This window comes from Trifolium pratense, linkage group LG6 (assembly GCF_020283565.1).
Source record: "Trifolium pratense cultivar HEN17-A07 linkage group LG6, ARS_RC_1.1, whole genome shotgun sequence".
Taxonomy (NCBI): Eukaryota; Viridiplantae; Streptophyta; class Magnoliopsida; order Fabales; family Fabaceae; genus Trifolium; species Trifolium pratense.
In genome coordinates, this window is record NC_060064.1 from 41,669,519 (window position 1) to 41,690,903 (window position 21,385).

The 21,385-nt window shown below is 35.6% G+C and overlaps 1 protein-coding gene and 1 non-coding gene across 2 annotated transcripts; both read left to right on the forward strand.

The window, feature by feature from the left end:
* The first annotated feature begins 6,017 nt into the window (after nucleotides 1-6,017).
* Nucleotides 6,018-8,066, forward strand: LOC123892291. The gene is made up of 4 exons (XM_045942089.1): nucleotides 6,018-6,453; nucleotides 6,694-7,221; nucleotides 7,315-7,792; nucleotides 7,877-8,066. The coding sequence occupies exons 1-4, from the start codon at nucleotides 6,018-6,020 to the stop codon at nucleotides 8,064-8,066; spliced, it is 1,632 nt and encodes a 543-aa protein (XP_045798045.1).
* Nucleotides 8,067-11,017: 2,951 nt separating this feature from the next.
* Nucleotides 11,018-11,091, forward strand: TRNAV-CAC. Its single transcript has one exon. It is a non-coding gene; the product is annotated as a tRNA-Val (tRNA).
* Nucleotides 11,092-21,385: the final 10,294 nt, after the last annotated feature.

Consider the following 21,385-nt stretch of genomic DNA (forward strand, 5'->3'; position numbering starts at 1 on the left):
ATATTTTCTAAAGGAATTATATTTTTGGAAAATATATTTTTGTGTTTCAAAAATAGAACTATTATTTTCAAAAATATATCAGCTGCTGCCGCAATTCTAGAAGCCCTAATTTTGTCTTGAAGCCCAAGTCGTTCTACTACTATAAATACGAAGGCAAACATATGGTTTCAAGCATCTAAAATCGTGTCTTACAAAGCGTGTGTTTTAGGGATTTTAGAGTGTTGATTGTGAGCCTTTCTTGTGTCTCATTGATGCAAGCTTAGGACCTGAGTTATTGAGTTGTAAGTGTGAACTTCTCCTAAGCTTTGAAGTACGGAGATTGTTCTAGTGTGTTGTGTGATTTGCTCGCAAGCTTTTAAGCAAGAGTGAATCCTAGTTTCTTAGGAGTGTGTCTCCACCGTTTGTAATCGTTGAATTTGATAACAACGCTGAGTGTGTTGTTAAGGTGGGAATTGGGACGGGGTCTCATATCTAGGAGTTCCTAGGTAGAAGTGTCATTGGGTAGTGATTAAGTGAGAAGTTGTAAACGGGTGAGTTTAGCTTCGAAGTAATACTGCTGATAGTGGACTTCATTCCTGGATTGGTATCCCCAGAGTAGGCTTTAGGCTGAACTGGGTTAACAACTCTTGTGTGTTATTTACTTTACTGTTTTTATTGTTTTATGTTAAGTGCTCTGTTTATAGACAAGTGTTGGGGCACCGGTAACAACATCTGTCTACAACAGACAAGTGTTGATACACCTTGATCAACACCTGTCCACTGTGTGCCAGGAATTTCAATTGGCATCAGAGCAGGCACCCTGTTCTGAATTTTAGGGTGAGCTCCAGGGAAACTTTTTCTGGCAAGGATGGACAAAGAAGGAGGGTTTGTTACCAGACCACCTCTTCTGGTTGGTGCTTCAAATTATGACTATTGGAAGTCCCGCATGATGGCCTTCCTAAAACAAATTGATAGCAAGACATGGAAGGAAGTTCTGAGAGGGTGGACTCCACCTGTGAAGATGGACAAAGATGGTAAACCAACTCTTGAGTTGAAATCTGCTGAAGAATGGTCCAAAGAAAAGGATGAGCTTGCTCTTGCAAACTCAAAAGCATTATATGCACTATATAATGGTGTTGACAAACACATATTTAGACTCATCAAAAAGTGTGTCTCTGCTAAGGAAGCTTGGACCATCCTTGAGACTGTTCATGAAGGTACCTCTAAAGTGAAGCTGTCAAAGCTACAACTCCTAACCACTAAGTTTGAGAATCTAAGAATGAATGATGATGAAACTATTCAGGATTTTCACATGACCATACTTGATTATGATAATCAATTTGATGCCTTGGGTGAAAAGATACCTGAAGAAAAGCTGGTAAGGAAAATGCTTAGGTCTTTACCTAAGAAGTTTGACATGAAAGTCACAGCTATAGAAGAAGCAAAGGATATCACAGAAATGAAGCTGGATGAACTGGTTGGTTCATTACAAACCTATGAGGTAGCTACAAATGAAAAGACGGATAAGAAAAACAAAAGCATTGCTTTTGTCTCGAATGCTGAGGAAGAAGATCAACAGAGTGACACAGAGTCTGAAAGTAGCATCTCTGATGCAATGGTTCTTTTGGGAAAACAATTTAATAAGGTGCTAAAGAGAATGGACAAACGCTCAAAGACAGGTGCAGCTGACACTGGTCGTAACACTTACAGGAATTTCAGAAAACCTGTAACAGATGAGAAATCAGCTTCAAATAAAGGTGTTCAATGTCATGAATGTGAGGGGTATGGTCACATTAGAAGTGAATGTGGAACCTTCCTGAAGAAACAGAAGAAGGGGTTAACTGTAACTTGGTCAGATGAAGATTCTGAAGGAGAAGCTGATGCTGCAAAGGCTATACATGCATTGACAAGTGTATGTACATCTGACACTGAATCATGTGAGGAAGAACTGACCTTTGATGAACTTGCTGAATCGTATAAAAAACTATGTCTGAAGAGTGAAGAAGTCTGCAGAGTCTCTGAAGAGCAAAAAGAAACAATTACTAAGTTGCAAACTGAGAAAACTGCCAATCTGTCAAAAATCTCTGAATTTAGTGCTAAATGTGAAGAAAGTTTGAAGACCATTGAGGAACAGAAGGCAATTATCACCAACTTAGAAGCAGACAAGGTCAAACAACTGACTGAGATAGCCCATCTGAATGAAGAGGTAACTGAATTAAACTCTCATCTTGAGAATTTCAAGAAGCATGTTCTTAGGCTATTCAAAGGAACTGATCTAGATGAAATCCTAGAAACATTACCTACTCCTAGTAGAGCCAAAACAGGCATTGGGTATGAATATAAAAATGTTAATAGGATTATGGATTACAACAAAGAAGGGAAATACATGCCTGAGATAAGTAAACAACCTTCTCCAAAAATGCATGACAGGATGTCGCCACACCTGACTCCTAGACAGCAGAGACAAGTGTTACCACATGTGGCACCACATCAGCAAAGATGGCAGAGACCTAGATTTATACCTAGACACAGAAGCAGGTACCACTCATGGAGATGTCATCACTGTGGAAGAAAGGGGCACATAAGGCCCTACTGCTACAAATTGTATGGGTATCCAAGTGAAATTCTTCAAGAGTCTGATCCATCCATTACTAAAACAAAGATGGAATGGAAGCAAAAGGATGATACAACCAATATCAAGGAGTATACAGCTGAAAGCAGTAAGAAAAGTTTGATTGCTCATACGTCTCTCAGAGCCTCATCAAAAGAAGATTGATACTTTGATAGTGGTTGTTCCAGACACATGACTGGTGTTGAAAAGTATTTAAAGGAGGTAAAATCTTATGCAACAAGTTTTGTGACATTTGGAGATGGAGCAAAGGGGGAAATTAAAGGTATTGGAAGACTGATTGACCATGGTCTGCCAAAACTTGAAAATGTTCTCCTTGTAAAAGGGCTAACTGTCAATCTAATCAGTATAAGCCAACTATGTGATCAAGGCATGCAAGTCAACTTTACAAAAAATGAATGTCTTGTCAGCAATAATGGAGGAGACATCCTTATGAAGGGTGTGAGATCAAAGGATAATTGCTACTTGTGGATCCCTCTTGAAGAAGCTAATGTATCTACATGTCTCTTAACTAAAAATGAAGAGGTTAAGCTGTGGCATCAAAAATTAGGACACCTTAACCTGAAGAGTATGAAGAGAGTCATATCTGAAGAAGCTATCAGAGGACTACCAAGTTTACAGATACAGGAAGGAAACATCTGTGGTGAATGTCAGATTGGGAAGCAAACCAAAGTGTCGCACCAGAAGTTGCAACACTTGTCCACTTCTAGAGTTCTTGAGTTACTACATATGGATCTGATGGGGCCCATACAAGTTGAGAGTCTTGGAGGTAAGAAATATGTTTTTGTTGTTGTTGATGACTTCTCTAGATATACTTGGGTCAATTTCATTAGGGAAAAATCTGAGACTTTTGAAGAATTCAAAAATCTTTGCTTACAACTTCAAAAGGAGAAAGATTGTAGTATTGTAAGAATCAGAAGTGACCATGGTAAGGAGTTTGAAAACTCTAAATTTGCTGAATTTTGTGCTGCTGAAGGGATAGCTCATGAATTTTCTTCACCAATTACACCTCAACAAAATGGTGTGGTTGAAAGAAAGAACAGAACTTTACAAGAATCTGCTAGAGTGATGTTGCATGCCAAAAATCTTCCTTACAAGTTCTGGGCTGAAGCCATGAATACAGCATGTTACTTTCACAATAGAGTAACATTAAGAAAAGGTACTGCTACAACACTGTATGAACTATGGAAGAATAGAAAGCCTATTGTGAAATATTTCCATGTGTTTGGATCAAAATGTTACATTTTGGCAGATAGAGAACCTAGGAGAAAATTGGATCCCAAAAGTGATGAGGGGATATTTTTAGGTTACTCAACCAACAACAGAGCCTACAGAGTTTTTAACTCCAGAACAAGAACTATGATGGAATCAATCAATGTTGTTATTGATGATATTGATACAACAAGTGCAGATCCAACTGAAGAGACAGATGTTATTACACCTGTCCCCACACCAGACGATGATCAAACTGAACCTGAACCTGATCAACATACTGAATCAGCCACAGAAAATGTCAGACCTAACAAAGGACCATCTACTAGAACACAGAAGAATCATCCTCTGGATCTTGTCATTGGAAATCCAAATCAAGGAATTGCAACAAGAAGATCAAAAGAAGCAATCTCTAACTCATGCTTCATATCCAAGATTGAACCAAAGAATGTTAAAGAAGCTTTGACTGATGAATACTGTATCAATGCTATGCAGGAGGAACTAACTCAGTTCAAAAGAAGTGAGGTATGTGATCTAGTACCTAGACCAGATGGTATAAATGTTATTGGTACAAAGTGGGTCTACAAGAACAAAACTGATGAAAATGATGATATTACTAGAAATAAAGCCAGACTTGTGGCACAAGGATACACCCAGATAGAAGGGGTAGATTTTGATGAAACTTTTGCTCCAGTTGCTCGTTTGGAGTCCATAAGATTGCTCTTGGCTGTGGCATGCATCTTAAAATTCAAATTATATCAGATGGATGTAAAGAGTGCATTCCTAAATGGCTATCTAAATGAAGAGGTATATGTTGAACAACCAAAAGGGTTTGTAGATCCAACCTTTCCTAACCATGTCTACAAACTAAAGAAAGCTCTCTATGGATTAAAACAAGCCCCTAGAGCATGGTATGAAAGATTGACTGAATTTCTTGTCAGCCATGGATACAAGAAATGTGGCAATGATAAAACCCTGTTCGTAAGAGAGGAGAAAGGGAAGCTAATGATAGCTTAGATATATGTGGATGATATTGTATTTGGTGGAATGTCACGACAAATGGTGGAACATTTTGTGCATCAAATGCAATCTGAATTTGAAATGAGTCTTGTAGGAGAACTAACTTATTTTTTAGGTCTTCAGGTCAAACAGATGGAAGACACCATATTTATCTCTCAGGAAAAATATGCAAGAAACATTGTGAAGAAGTTTGGAATGGAATGTGGTAGTCACAAAAGGACACCTGCACCTACACATTTGAAGCTTACCAAAGATGAGAAAGGAATTGATGTGGATCAAAGTCTCTACAGAAGTATGATTGGAAGCTTGTTATATCTGACAGCTAGCAGACCTGATATCATGTTTGCAGTAGGAGTTTGTGCTAGATATCAATCTGAACCTAAGATGAGTCATCTGACTCAAGTGAAGAGAATCTTCAAATATGTCAATAGGACATGTGTCTATGGAATATTATACTCTCATGGTAATAATTCTACCTTAGTTGGCTATTGTGATGTAGATTGGGCAGGAAGTGCTGATGATAGAAAGAGCACCTCTGGTGCATGTTTCTTCTTGGGAAGCAATCTAGTATCTTGGTTTAGTAAGAAGCAGAATAGTGTGTCTCTATCCACAGCTGAGGCAGAATATATAGCAGCTGGTAGTAGCTGCTCTCAATTGTTATGGATGAGACAAATGTTGAAGGAGTATAGTGTTGAGCAAGATGTCATGACACTTTACTGTGATAATCTGAGTGCTATAAATATTTCTAAAAATCCTATTCAGCATAGCAGGACAAAGCACATTGATATACGCCATCATTTTATAAGAGAGCTTGTGGAAGAAAAAATTATTACACTTGAGCACATTGCATCTGAAGAACAATTAGCAAACATTTTTACAAAGGCTTTGGACACAAGTCAATTTGAAAAATTAAGGGGCAAATTAGGAATTTGCCTATTTGAAAATCAATAGCAGTTATTGCAAGGAGAGTGTACAAGTTATTTTCTCTTCCCTCCTACACTCTCTGCACGCTTACATAGGGGAATCATTACAAAATTTATTTTATTTCCAAAATCACTCCATCTACACGCCTTCAACTGCTCAACTTCCTTCGCTCTCTCCAAACACCAACGAAACTTCATCTTCTGCATCCCTCTCTCATCGTCCAACTTCCACCATCACCAATTCATACTGTACTATGTCGAACTCTGCAAAATCCTCTCCAATCAAGGACGCCTCTACTCATTCAACAATGGGAGGAGATTCTCTTGTCATCAATGCCATTCCACTTTCAAGTATACCACCTATTAGTCCTGCTAAAAGGGTGAAGAAAGCGTCGAAGAAGGTGAAGCCATCGCAAGTGATTCTCAACTCTTCATCTCCCTCTGCTTCAATTAAGAAAACGAAGAAGAAAAGTAAGAAATCGAGAACTGAATCGGGGCGAAGCTTTACAATGTCTGAACTACATGTTGATCCACTGCCATCGAGTGATGTTGCTGCTCCTGTCGTTAATCCTGCAGAGGATAATGTTATCGCATCTGGTAAGAATTCTCTTAATCTAGGCCTTGATGTTCCCAATTCTGTTGAAACCCTAGATGTAGAGAACCCTACTGTGTCTGAAAATTTGGGGAAAAGTCTTCCTAACTCCCCTGTTGCTGTCGGTGCTAATATTGGTGCTTCTACTGAGACCAATGATGATGTTGCTGCTGAGTCTCTCAAGAAAACAGGTCCTGAGACTCATGTTGCGCCAAGTGTTGCAACACCTGGCGCTGCGCCAAATGTTGTGCCAGATGTTACCACATCTTTGGCACAGGAAAATCTTGTGGACTATTCTGAGTCTGATGAGAGTCCCCAACCTAAATCTACTGATCAAGAGACTGCTGCTGATAAAGTTGTCAATGAGAATCCTGAAGTTATAATTGTCAATGAAACAACTGTTAGTGATAAGTCCGTTCCTACATATTCTGAGGCTAGTGTGGCTAGGAGGACTAGAAGTAGGGCTGATAAAGGTGTAGAAACTGCTAACACACCTGTCCAAACACCCAAACCATCTAGGGCTGGAAAAGATACTGGTAAAAAGCCCCTATATGGACCTCCAAAACCTGTGAGTAAGGTGGTTCCTAGAACTGAGACTAAGAAAAGGAAAGCTCCACCAACCAGTGACTCTGAGTTTGAGCCAGAGACAGATGTTGTTGTATCTGGTAGCACATCTAGAAAGAGTATAGGAAGAAAGAAAGTTCCTCAATCTGTTCCCTATGCTCCTTTGGATAATGTTTCGTTCCATCTGGAAAATGGGTCTGCTAGATGGAAGTTTGTATATCACAGGAGGTTGGCTTTGGAAAGGAACCTAAAAGATGATATCCTTCAATGCCAAAGTGTTGTTGAAGCTATTGAGTATGCAGGTTTAATGAAGACTGTCTGTGGTTTGGACAAGTGCTATGACAGGCTTGTCAAAGAATTCTTGATTAATGTGGCTGACAATTGTAATGATCCAGCAAGTCATGAATATAGGCAAGTATTTGTTCGTGGGAAGTGTGTCAAATTCTCACCAACTGTGATCAACCGACATATGCAAAGAAATACTGATGAGGTGGCTGCTCTAAAAGTCACAGACAATGAGGTCTGCAAGGTCCTCACAGGTGGCAGGATAAAGGTATGGTCTACCAAGGCAAAGTTGGCTGCAACTTCTCTCTCTCCATTTTATGCTGTTTTGAATAAGATTGCTGCACACAATTGGGTGCCTACAACCCACTCAGGTGATGTGGTCAGAGGATTGGGAAAGTTCATTTATGCTGTGGGTACAAAGGCAAAAGTTGATTATGGGTCCTATTTCTTTCAAGAAACTTTAAGCCATGCTTTGACCTATGCTATTGAGAAACCAGTAGCTCTTCCCACTCTGTTATGCAATATCATCCTTGAGCAACATCAAGATATTCTGAGAAGCACTGATGTTCCTTGTAAAAGGAAAGGGATGTTGGCCATTGAGCAAAGACTGCTTGAAGGGACAAATGTTGCAGCAGGTGTTGGCACATTTGTCCAGGCTGGTGTACTCTCTAGGAAGCAGATGATTGCTGATCTGACTGAGGCTAGCAGAGCCCTTGAGGCAAGAAAATTGAAAATTGATCGTGTGATAGAGGCCCTCAAGGCTGAGGAAGCTGCTGAGACTGCTGAGGGTGAGTCTGCTGGACAAGAAGGAGTGGAAACCAGTGGGTCTGATGATGATACTGATGAAAGCTCTTCTATCTGATTTCTGATGGTTCTCTTATGTTTTTTTCTCGATGTACTTCTGGTATTTCTCTTTTGTTCCTTTTATGGGCAAGGCCCTGGATTTCTAGCACCTGTGTGTGCATTATGGTCTGTAATAATTGCACCATGATACTTCTATTGTCTGCTACTCTGTGTTTAGATATGCATCTTGTTTGTCAAAATTATGGCTAAAAAGGGGGAGTAGTGTGTGTGTGTGACAAGTGTGTGGACAGATGTTCTTACATCTGGTGACTATTTCTGCGCTAATGATCTATGCTCGTATTGAGGGGGAGTGTGAGTAATATGCATGTGTTGAGGGGGAGTAGTGACTTATTCTTTCTCTATCTAATGATAAGTATGTATGAATTCAGGGGGAGTGTGAGTGATAGTATCTCTTGATCGCCTGAATGTATTTGATGACGCATGTTGTGCCAAGTGTTATGGCACCTGACTAATGAGTCCACTATCCACTATGACTGAGAATTTATTTTTCTCAGATATTTATGGGAATTTATTTTCCCCTGATGTTCTTATGATGAATGGATGCGCTTTGACTATTGGGAGTTTGTTTCTCCCTTTGTGTTGTTCCATGAGGCTAGTTGTTTTTATTCCGCTGTTGCATTGTCTCTGATGCTACTTACCTCTCTTGGAAGTAGTTTTATTATGTGTTACTTTCTTTCCTAGTTGTGTGATCATGTTGACTCGAAGGAAAGGTAATACTGTATCTCTCTTAATACTGGTCTAATATTGTTTTAGCCAAAATTTGCCAAAGGGGGAGATTGTTGGGTTTTTGTATGTTGGCTACATTTTGCAAAAACATATTTTAGCCAAGTGTTGAGACATATGTGCTAACCCCAAGTGTTGTGACAAATGCGAGTACACTTTGGAACAACACCTGTCTGTGTATCTGTGCGCGCCAGCTAGCGGTTTTTAATTTCTACTCAATCTTTTGAAGATTTGATTGAAGAATTGTTTCAAGGTTTCTTACAGAGGAAGGTGCACGTGTTTAATGTGTTTCAGGAGACAGCCGAACCCTAGTTATATTTTCTAAAGGAATTATATTTTTGGAAAATATATTTTTGTGTTTCAAAAATAGAACTATTATTTTCAAAAATATATCAGCTGCTGCCGCAATTCTAGAAGCCCTAATTTTGTCTTGAAGCCCAAGTCGTTCTACTACTATAAATACGAAGGCAAGCATATGATTTCAAGCATCTAAAATCGTGTCTTACAAAGCGTGTGTTTTAGGGATTTTAGAGTGTTGATTGTGAGCCTTTCTTGTGTCTCATTGATGCAAGCTTAGAACCTGAGTTTATTGAGTTGTAAGTGTGAACTTCTCCTAAGCTTTGAAGTACGGAGATTGTTCTAGTGTGTTGTGTGATTTGCTCGCAAGCTTTTAAGCAAGAGTGAATCCTAGTTTCTTAGGAGTGTGTCTCCACCGTTTGTAATCGTTGAAATTGATAACAACGCTGAGTGTGTTGTTAAGGTGGGAATTGGGACGAGGTCTCATATCTAGGAGTTCCTAGGTAGAAGTGTCATTGGGTAGTGATTAAGTGAGAAGTTGTAAACGGGTGAGTTTAGCTTCGAAGTAATACTGCTGATAGTGGACTTCATTCCTGGATTGGTATCCCCCAGAGTAGGCTTTAGGCTGAACTGGGTTAACAACTCTTGTGTGTTATTTACTTTACTGTTTTTATTGTTTTATGTTAAGTGCTCTGTTTATAGACAAGTGTTGGGGCACCGGTAACAACATCTGTCTACAACAGACAAGTGTTGATACACCTTAATCAACACTTGTCCACTATGTGCCAGGAATTTCAATAACAAACATTTCAGTTTCGTATTTACCTTAGCAATTGTCTTTTCGATAGACCACACACAAACTTCTTTTCCAATCTCGCCGTCGAATGAAATTCCGTTCGCGAAAACAATGATAAACGCAGATGATGAACAAAGAAGTTTCAATTTTAGTGATGATGAGCGCAGGTGATGAACAGAGAAGTTTCAATTTCAGTGATTTTGAGACTTAGAGATGAAAGCAGGTGATGATGAACAGAGAAGTTTCAATTTCTTTTCCTTTTTTTTATATTTTAGAAAGCTATGAAACTTCAAAAGAAGAAAATGACTTTTTTTTTTTTTACAATCACAATTAAAATAAAAAACAATTTAGATATTAGGGTAGTTTTATAACTTTTAATATGATAGAGACTTAGTTGAAATATTATTTGATATAAAGATACATGATAGGTACCATATAAGTGGTTTGTACCATATAAGACACTTAGGATGAGCTGGATCGATGACCCATTTTTAAGGATTGGGTAGTTAAGAATTTGCCTTTAATTTAATATAATTAAATTTTACGATGAAAGCGGTTACTGTACCATACATATAGTCTCTGATTCCTTTATTTATGGTCAAAGTTACAGTATTGAATTGCACCATTCGAGATAAATCTTTATCAATCCTCTCACGTCTCACCCCAACTCTCTACTAAACAATTCACCTCTCTTCCTAACTCATGTTTCCCTCTATGCATTGTTTTTATTTATTTTTTTTACTTATTTCTATTCTATGTTTTAACCTTGCTTACATGTACATATATATATCTTCAGTATGAAATGAGCTCGTTCTGTATGACCTAAACAAAATCTACAAAGGTCAATTAAGTGTTTATAAGTTAAAATAGGACTCTTTTATTAAGTTTAGTCAACAATTTGGTATCAGATGATTCTTTATTTTTTATTTTATCTATTTCTAATTACCAAGTTGAAATCTAAACACAAATGAAATTAAAGAAACTAAAAATGATTAACCCAATAAACTATTGTGAGAGATCTAGTGTAAGTTTCAAGTGGGTTTTTGTTTTATTTTTAAAACTATGAAGTTACAAGGTGATATAATAAATTATTGTACATATGTAAAATGTATTTATATAATAAATTATTAGTTGTCTGGGTGGTGTAGTTGGTTATCACGCTAGTCTCACACACTAGAGGTCACCGGTTCGAATCTGGGCTCAGACATTCAAATATTATAATTATTTTATTAATAACATAAAAAAGATAACATAGTTCTACTACTTAAATAGCAAGTAGTGGAACACCCTAAATTTCTCATTTTTATAACGTCCGCTAATTAAATAACGAAAGGGTAAAATGAAAAAGGCGTAGGGTGTGTGCGAAATTGATAGGGTTTCAGAAGTAAATCTCATATAATTATGGGTCAATTTTTTTTGGCACATTTAAAGGTCCGTTTTTGTATGGGCCAAAAATGTTTTGAGGTGGATGTTTTTAGTAAACTATTGTATTTTGTAAAAATAAAAAGGGGACAAGAATTTAAAAAATGGTGGATGTTCACTTATATACTATTTTCTTTTTATACATTAAAGAAGGTTGAAGTTAAAAATAAAAACTACACAACAATAATTTCAGGAAGACTCGTCCCTACATTATCATCAACAAGTAAATGACCGATATAAACATTTTGTAGTGCTGCTGCTAAGGCATCAACAGAGGTATGTGAAAAACTCGTTTTTAATAAATTCTTTAAAATGTTCATGCATGTGTGTGTATACATATATTATCTAGTAATTCTTTATTTATTTTTCAATTAAACATGAATGCAACTGTACATAATTATATTAATCTATGCATATCTGAGATGCTATTCGATATTGGAAGCATAGGAGTTAGATTTAGCTCCAATTTGTCTCTTCACAAACTTTTGAGAATGAAATATATAACCCGCAAGACAAGGGTTGTTGTCCTCTTATAAGGGTACAAGGTGCAAAACCCGTGCATCTCTATTTTCCTATTTATTTACTCACCACTAGTACTACAATAAATTACTACTACTAATTAATAAATTAATTCTTTAATAGTTCCCCTATTTTTCTTTAATAATTAATTAAGCCCTCCTCATTATTTTCTTTAATTAGACCATACTGTATATTAGTTCCAAGTTAATTAGTACTAAAATCTAAAAACAATCTACTAGTATTTCCTGATAGAAAAATTAGTGTCCAAATGTAGCACACGAGAAAATATCTACCATATAATAATGATAATAATAATAATAAAATATTAGTTGTGATCATAGTATGGTATCACTACAAATACAAATACAACAGCACTTGAAAGCATATACTAGTAGTTTAAAACGAAAAAAAAAGGTTGTCTGTCATGCATGAATTATTATAGTGTTGTGGGTTTGTGCATGGAAGAGAGAGAAAAGAAAAAGAGAATATATATCTTAGTTTAGTGAGAGAAACGAAAAGTACAAAAAGAGGGAGACTCCCGTCTGTACCGGGGGAGCAGATCCATGATTAGATTTAGGACCAACCAGAAGATACTAGTACTACTAATACAGTTTACGTTACAAAATGTTACTTCCCGAGTAGTTTAAAGGATAAAAATCTCGAAATTATTAGTAGCTCATATGATTATGGTTTGACTTTACTTACGTGTGAATTACAATAACTTTGTCATTTTGTCTATCAACTAATTCAAGAAATTTTTTATATAATTGGTGGTTTAACTTTGTTTCTAGTACTTCCTAACTTGTGTTCTATACATTTGTTCCCTAACCATTTTTTTTAAAGGAGTTAATATTTTAGTAAACATGAATCACATAAAATTGTGTTATTTGAACACTATAATTTAGTTACAAGTAAAAATATTAGTAATTGAATGTAATTTTTATTCGTTTGTTTGCTGTTTTGTCTAAAAATAAAAAACATTCTTTATAATTTGATAATCAAAATATACACATATCGTGTATTATAGAAGAATAATCACGTTTCTTATTTTTTTGTCTCAATTGAAAATATTTGAAGTGACAAAGTGAGTAGTATAAAAATTATAAAAATAAATTAAATAAAGTACTAGGTCATTATAGCCTAAATACTGACCCGGCCTTATAATTTTTTTTATCTTCTTAACAAAAACCTTAATATGACCCTTATATTAATAACACTTAATTTGTGCTTCATTTTTGTTGTTGTAAATATCGCATACTAGTATTTATATTGAGATGATATGATGGAGTAGTAGTTGAATAATGTGTGTGATATGATACGATGGTATATGGGATAGAAAGAGGGAATGTGAGAAAGTTATGGGTGTTTGGTCGTTCATGTAAGAAAAGAAAGAAATTATCGAAACGCAAAATTGCCAAATTCTGACTTCTGATAATAGGTCTGACATTGAGGTGACTAATGTCCATCCAAGTGGTTATGAATAAATGGGTGTGGAGAGGGGCTGCCTGCGTGTGCTATTTTGTCAGAAATTATTATTTCCCTTATACAGGTGTTTACAGCAAATTAAAGAAAGAGACTTTTTCTTCTCGCGTCTAGTCTCGTTTGTCTCTGGAAATTTCAAAAATAGATATTTACTACTTAAGTAGTGAATTCAAGAGGTGAACAATCTAGAAAAACAATTTGCATTTTAAGATGTCAACTATTCATTCTCAGTATCTCACATCCTACATTATAAGAGGGTAAGATTAGAATGCCGGGAGATACATGTAAGACACATGAGAGCCCGAAAAGAATGAATCATAGAAAGAAAGAAAGAGTCTTGGATTGAAAATACATAGTAAATCACAATTGATATGCATTTACCAACTTATCGGCTCTAAAATTTGACTTCTTTATATTTGACCAGTTAAAAACTAAAGATTCAAATAAGATAATTTTTGTTATATTTTATTTGATTTTAAAATTGTTTTTTTTTATTTGGCCAAGAAATTCGTGTTATCAAGCCTAATTCATGGTCTAGACCAAGGTAGGAATTATCTTAGCTCTAACATCATATTCCCCATGCTTTATTACTTGATCTTTAGAGCATTTGTAGGTACACCCCTCATTTTTAAGAGTTACCGATCAACGATTTGTCTTCAACGATCTTTGTAGTAATTATTTCTAGCCAGAGATCCCAAATTCAGAACGATCATTTTCCAAAAATCTTAAGACATTAAATTGACAAGTCATTTCATTTTATATCAGTATATGTTGCTCAACATCCGTTTTCTAATCAACGTGTGACTTCTATTTCACACTTCTTATACCAACAATCTCTACCTCAAGTATGGGTATATTTATTTGGGATATGCTCCCCTATTTCACCCACTTACATCGATGTTGCATCCAATGAGACATATTCCTGACTATACTATTGTCAAAAAGACTTTCGACACAAAGAGTCAGTCACATCTTTTACTTGAGCCATACTCTTATACCATTGTTGGATCATGAGTGAAGCTCCATGACACTACAAGAAAACAGGTATATATTGGCGGCCAAAAGCCCACAGGAAGAGGCAAAAACCGCCAATAATTGAATAATTAGTGGCGGCCAATTGGCGGCCACGTTGCGCCAGTAAATAAGGTGTCGGTAACGTTGTTGGCGGCCAAAGCCGTCGGAAAGTGGCATGACGAAATATACTGGCGGCCCAGACCGCCACAAGCCAACAACGGTCATTTCATGTTCCAATGCCATTACTGGCGGCCTAGACCGCCGCAAATAATAATGTCAGAAGCTGCAGAACTACTGGCGGCCTAGACCGCCACTACCAATTGCCAGATTTGACCATTTTGCGACGGCTTGAACAGCCACTATGGCTTAATCGAATTTTTTTTAAAAAAAACGTTTTTAATTATTTTGTTTTAAGTTGTCAAAAAAAAATTATTTTGTTTTAAAAAAACGTTTTTTTAAATATTAATTGCTTTAAAAAAACATTTTATTTTATTTAAATATAAAATTTAATATTTTTAATTATTTTGTTTATATTTATTTTAAAAAACTTTTTTTATTTAATTTAAAAATAAGACAGAATTATTTAAAATATAAATAATTAAACATAAATTAAAAATTCAATAATAAACGATGAAATACGATAATTGTCATACAACACAAACAAAATACCCGATCATTTGTCTTAAGTTACAAATCAAATACGATAATTGTCTTAAAGTACTTTCACAAATAAAACTACCAAAATAATTAATACGACAACACAAACGGAGGTTATGCATTTTGACCGTTTCCCCTTCCTTTTCTTCCGGCACTTGTTCTTCCACCGCTTCCCCTTCCCACGATTGCCCTTCCGGCGCTTGCCCTACCGCTGCCCATAGAAATTTCAGTTGAAGAACCTACCCCTCTGCCTTGACTATTTCCACCACTTTGGGCAAGTGGACTTCTGCCACCTTGATTCAGAGAAGTGGAATCATGACTAATTGTAAAACCGGGAATTTCCAAGTCTCCAAGCATCGCCTGCCCCTGCGGCCCAAGCATCCCTTGCAATAAAGTTTCATGTTGGAGACCAGTAAAGAAATTGTCATCCGGGTCAGAGGATAGATTCAAATCAACTTCACCGGGTCGATACCCCTCCTCTTCCGTCGGGTCCTCATGAAGACTTACCGGTTGGTAGGACGACTGTGAGTTCCTTCCAACGCTCTGAATCTGTTGAACTGCATAGTTCACACCTGTCATATAATTGAAATGGTTGGAATTTTGCTGACGTTGTGATTGATTAGGACGCTGATACTGCTGCTGAAATGGTTGCTGCTGAAACTGTTGCTGGTTTGATTGTCCTGGTATCCCCCTAGAGAATTCTGCCCTGAGCTGTGTCATCAACTCTTCTCTCATAGAAGCAATTGATTGTTGTTGTTCAGCTCTCAATCGTTGTTCCACTTCTTCAATACTTTCCACACGTTGAGATCGACCAGTAGGCATGGTGGCAGTACTGTCATAAGAGTCGCTCATAGTATCCATCATATATCCTCTTGTCGTCCTCTGAATGAGCGAAGACGTACTACCCTGACCTTAGATACGACCTTTATACTTTCCCCTGGAAAACTCCACAAATTTGTCTAATATCATATTCTGTAGCTCTTCATCAGTTTTCCGCAAAGCAAGTGGAAGGGCAGCCTCAGTAGCTTTGAGTTCTTCGATATATCCCTTAATCAAATCCTTCAAAAATAAAATTATACCAATTAATTAAATTATACAAAATAACCAATTTTTTATTAATTAAAAAAATATATATACTCACATTTGCCCTTTGAGCTTTTACAGTATCCCAAGAACCATCTGGTTTTTGATGCAGCATTACATTCATTTGGCATAAAGTCGGTGGATGACCATATTTCTGAGTGAACCTTATGCGCAAGGTAGAAGCAGATGTAGAACCACCAGTGTGTACACTCAAATTAGACGCAACTCTGTTTTGTTTGTTTTTGTTGCACTTCGCAATATAACCTGGAGTACTCCATCTACGTGTCAACTCTGTCCATACATCCCCTGGGCCAATCCAAGCTGGAGGGTCCTTGTTCTGATGAAACAATGTTCGTGCATCTCCAAGCAAGGTGGACAAGCGCTTTGAGCACTTGTGATAGAAAATATCGATAATCGTCGACTCATTATAATCCTTAAACCAAGTGCATTTCATCTACATATATATGAAACAAAATTGATTAGTCCATTTCATATAAAAAAATTTAGTTATAACTATTGTTATGATAAAAATATAATATTACTTTGAAAGCCTTCCAAAATCTGTCCCACACTCTCTCGGTTCCAATTTTAGCCTTCTTAATCTCTCCCCACGTGAACCATGGTTCCTGGTAGTTTCCTTGAAGTATGAAACTAATAGCGGCTGCAGTTGCTTTTTGTGGTTGAAAACTGCAAAAAATATATTGTCATTATAAATGCCCGTGTATTATAAATATTGTCATTATAAACTGCATAAAAAAATACTTACTCAGATCTGTGTGGTATAATAATGATTCGGTCATGCCGATCAACAAAAATACGATCTTTCGGATCCATAAGGTCTTCCACATTGATCTTGTCATCCTCATGGTCAATTCCATCGTCCACCTGTTCTTCTTGTTGGATCCCTTCTCCAGGAACGGTAGTTGGCACTGGTACAAGATTCGAGTGATAAACAACTTTGCGGACAAGATCACGGTTGGAACGATTGTTTCGTGCAAGGCTCCTTAGTTCCTCAACAGAGATTCCGTCTAAATCATCCATGTGGTGGTAAAGAACTAAAGGCAATTGGAATTAAAGATTGCAAAAAAAACATGACAATCATGACTCTTCATACCACGCATTTTTCCATTCTCAACATCTGCACATCTTGCCAAATTTGATGAATAACCATCTGGCATCTTGAGTTCTTTTACCCATCGACAAACTGATTTTGCTTCCTCAACAGATAAAGTGTAGTTCGCACGGGGTTTTAGGAATTTTCTATTGGATGTCTCTATCAACAACAGGTCATCACGTTTGCAATACAACACAACGTCTCTTCTAGCTTTATCATTAGCTTTATCATAGTGTTGAAAATATTTTCAAATTTTTTTTTTCAACATGCATAACATCAAGGTTGTGACGTAGAAGGTTGTCTTTCCAATACGGAAGATCCCAAAAAATACTCTTTTTTGTCCAATGGTGAGTTTGTCTGTAACCTCTCGGTTTTGAAGTAACACCACCTACTATTTGTACGTTTGGCTTATCTTTCACTTTGTCCCAAACTTGCTCTGATGTTAAATATCGAGGTGGGAGTCGAGTTTCGATTTGATCCTTAAGAAATGCATTTTTATTTTTTCGAAATGGATGATCAAGAGGAAGGAATCTCCTATGACAATCAAACCACGTAGCTTTCCCACCATTATGTAACGTAAAAGCTTTGGTGTCCATCATGCAAATAGGACATGCCAATTTACCATGTATCCCCCATCCAGACAACATCCCATAAGCGGGAAAATCATTGATGGTCCACATCAAAGCTGCTTTCATGGTGAAATTTTGTTTTCGACTGATATCATATGTCACAACACCTTCCCACAACCTCTTCAAATCATCAATCAAAGGCTGCAAATAGATATCAATATCAACATTTGGACTAGATGGCCCAGGTATTACAGCAGCTAAAAACATGTAAGGTTTTGACAAACACATTTCGGGTGAAAGATTGTACGGGGTAACAATAACAGGCGAACATGAATATGGAGTAGCTGATACTTGAGTATACGGAGTAAATCCATCAGAACATAATCCTAATCGTACATTTCGTGGCTCTGAAGCAAAATCAGGATTAACTTGATCAAAATGCTTCCATGCTAGACCATCAGAAGGATGTCGCAACTCACCCGACCTTTTTCTTTGTTCATAATTTTCAGAGTGCCATGTCATTTTTGTGGCAGTTTGCAATGATGCATACAACCTCTGCAACCTTGATACTATGGGTAAATAGAACATTGTCTTTCTTGGTACCGGTTTTCTACTACTTGACCTCGAATTTTTTGTTTGACGGTATCTTGGTTCTTCACAAAATTTACATTCAAGTAAATCACCGTCACTAACACCAAATTCATTGGTATAAAATATCATACAACCATTAACACAACAGTCAATTCTCTTCACTCCTAGTCCTAGCTTTGACACTAGCTGTTTTGCCTCATAATAACTTCGCGGCAAATCACCGCGAGCGAAGATGGGTGTCGTATCCAGCACCAGTTTCGCAATCAAGTCCGTGGCCAATTCTGGAACTAGATATTGAGACTTCAGACCCAAAAGTCTAACACAAACTGTTAACTTCGAGTCTGTAGAACCTTCAAACAACGGTACATTGGTCTCTTTTAAAAGATCAAAAAATCTCCGAGCTTCGGCATTCGGCTCTTCATCGCCTTCATATTCATCTTCAAACTCATTCGGGTAATTATGTTGATAATTTTGTGAAGGTAATACAGTATTGCTTGATGAAGCACCTTGCTCCGATGTAAAGGATTCACCATGACTTGTCCAAACCCAATAATTCGGCTGAAATCCTTTAGTATGTAAATGAAACTTAATTTCATCTATGCTGCGAATACGTCTACATTGACAGACCACACAAGGACACCTAATTCCCCCTTCCCAAATAACAACGGGCTTTTGTTTAACTACATCAATAAACAACTGAACCCCAAGTTTAAAAACTTCTTTAACTTGCCATCTTTTTCCATCTTCATAACGATCATACATCCACCTACGATCCATGTCTGGATAAATATACAATATCAACACGACTATTATATTATAGATCTATTTCATATTAGATCTACAATTAGGGGTATCGACTTCCATGTATAATCATTTATTTATATAATCATTTATTATTTTAAAAAACCATGTAACATTTATTTATTAAAATAAAAAATGAAACAGAATTATTATATGACTTTAAAAAAAAATCAATTAATAAGAACATTAATTATATGACATGTTTATTTTATTATTTTATGAAACATAATTATTTATTATTTTAAAAACGTTTTTTATTTAAATAAAAAATTAAATTGTTAGTATTTCGTTTATTAATATATAAAACATAATTTTTTATTTTTTTTTTAAAAATGTAACATTTTCCACTTAAACAAAAATTAAAACAAAATTATTATTTGACTTTAAAAAAACTAAATTAAAAAGTACATTAACTATGACATGTATTTATTTTATTAATATATAAAACATATTTATTTATTTTAATTAAATTACGTTTTTTTTATTTAAATGAAGAATTCAATTGTTTTAAGTATTTTGTTTATCAATTAAAAAGTACATTAACTATATGACATGTATTTATTTTATTAATATATAAAACATATTTATTTATTTATTTTAAATTACGTTTTTTTTATTTAAATGAAAAATTTAATTGTTTTAAGTATTTTGTTTATCAATTAAAAAGTACATTAACTATATGACATGTATTTATTTTATTAATATATAAAACATAATTATTTATTTATTTTAAAACGTTTTTTATTTAAAAAATATTAAATTTTTAGTATTTCGTTTATTAATATATAAAACATAATTGTTGTTTTTTTTTTAAAAAAAAATGTAACATTTTCCACTTAAACAAAAATTAAAACAGAATTATTATTTGACTTTAAAAAAATTCAATTAAAAAGTACATTAACTATATGACATGTATTTATTTTATTAATATATAAAACATAATTATTTATTTTAAATTACGTTTTTTTTTATTTAAATGAATTTTTTTATTGTTTTAAGTATTTTGTTTATTAATTAATAAAACATTATTATTTATTATTTTTAAAAATATTTAACACTTTTTTTTAAATAAAAATTAAAACATAATTAGTGTCTGACTTGAAGTTATTTAAACTAAGCTCCCAACCACGACAACCGACGAACCAACCATGAATCTCTAAATAAAAAACAGAAAAACATCTATTAATAAAAATATATATAACATTAAAAAACAACTCATAAAGTTTTTTTTTAAAAAAAAAAAAAATTTAACTTACATTATTATGCCGAGGAAGAGTGGTGTCTACATTATACTCCTATGTACAAATCGCCAAAGAAAATAACACTTGCTACATTAAAATTTAAAAAATAACTATTAGCATAAACACAATTTATCATATCAATATAAACATCAAATATTAAACTTGCATAAATATTAGAGAAATAATTACCAAAATGAAGAAAAACAACAGTGAAATGATAAAGAGTTGGAGAATTTTTAGAGAGATGTTGGAGAAATTTTAGATAGAGAATGGATTGTGGGAAATGAGAGTTGTGAAGTGAAGGGAGATATATATAGAAGGGGGAAAATTTCGGTCAAATTTGGTCTTGAAGCTTATTGGCGGTCAAAGCCGCCACAAAGCTCCCAACGGTCATTTTTTTTTTTAAAATCCCAACAACTTTGCGGCGGCCCAGGCCGACAGTAATGACTGGGCAAAGTTCAAGAAGATTATTGGCGGTCAAAGCCGCCACAAAGTCCAAGGACGACAGGCCAACGACTATTTTTTTAAATTTCCAACATGTTTGCGGCGGCCAAGGCCGCCAGTAATGTCTGGACGATTTTCAAGGCGTGTCAGCTATTTTTTTTTTTTGACTTCTTGAATAATTAGTGGCGGCCTGGACCGCCGGTAATTGAAAAGACAATTACAGACGGCCAGGACCGCCAATAAATGACTCGCTCGCACACTTTAACGGCGGCCTGGACCGCCACTAACAGAAAACCCAGTTTCTGGCGGCCAGGTCCGCCAGTAAGTTTAATTTTTGTTGTTTAAATAATATTTGTTTAGTTTGTGGCGGTTTTTTATACTTATTGGGGGCTTAGGCCGCCAGTAAGCTACAGAGGGCCAAAACCGCCAGTAATTTTCGCCGGTAAATGAATGTTTTCTTATAGTGTGAATCATCGCCTTAAGTCATGAGGAACCATACAAGTGAGTTTGTCATCACATATTAATATTAATTTATCCAAAATGCTTTAATGACTTCTAACTCAC

Coding starts and splice junctions, on each gene's coding strand:
- LOC123892291 (XM_045942089.1), top strand. CDS start 6,018: ATGTCGAACTCTGCAAAATCCTCTCCAATCAAGGACGCCTCTACTCAT. Junction 6,454..6,693: donor GTCTGAAAATTTGGGGAAAA/GTCTTCCTAACT, acceptor CTACTGATCAAG/AGACTGCTGCTGATAAAGTT. Junction 7,793..7,876: donor CCTTGTAAAAGGAAAGGGAT/GTTGGCCATTGA, acceptor TGTACTCTCTAG/GAAGCAGATGATTGCTGATC.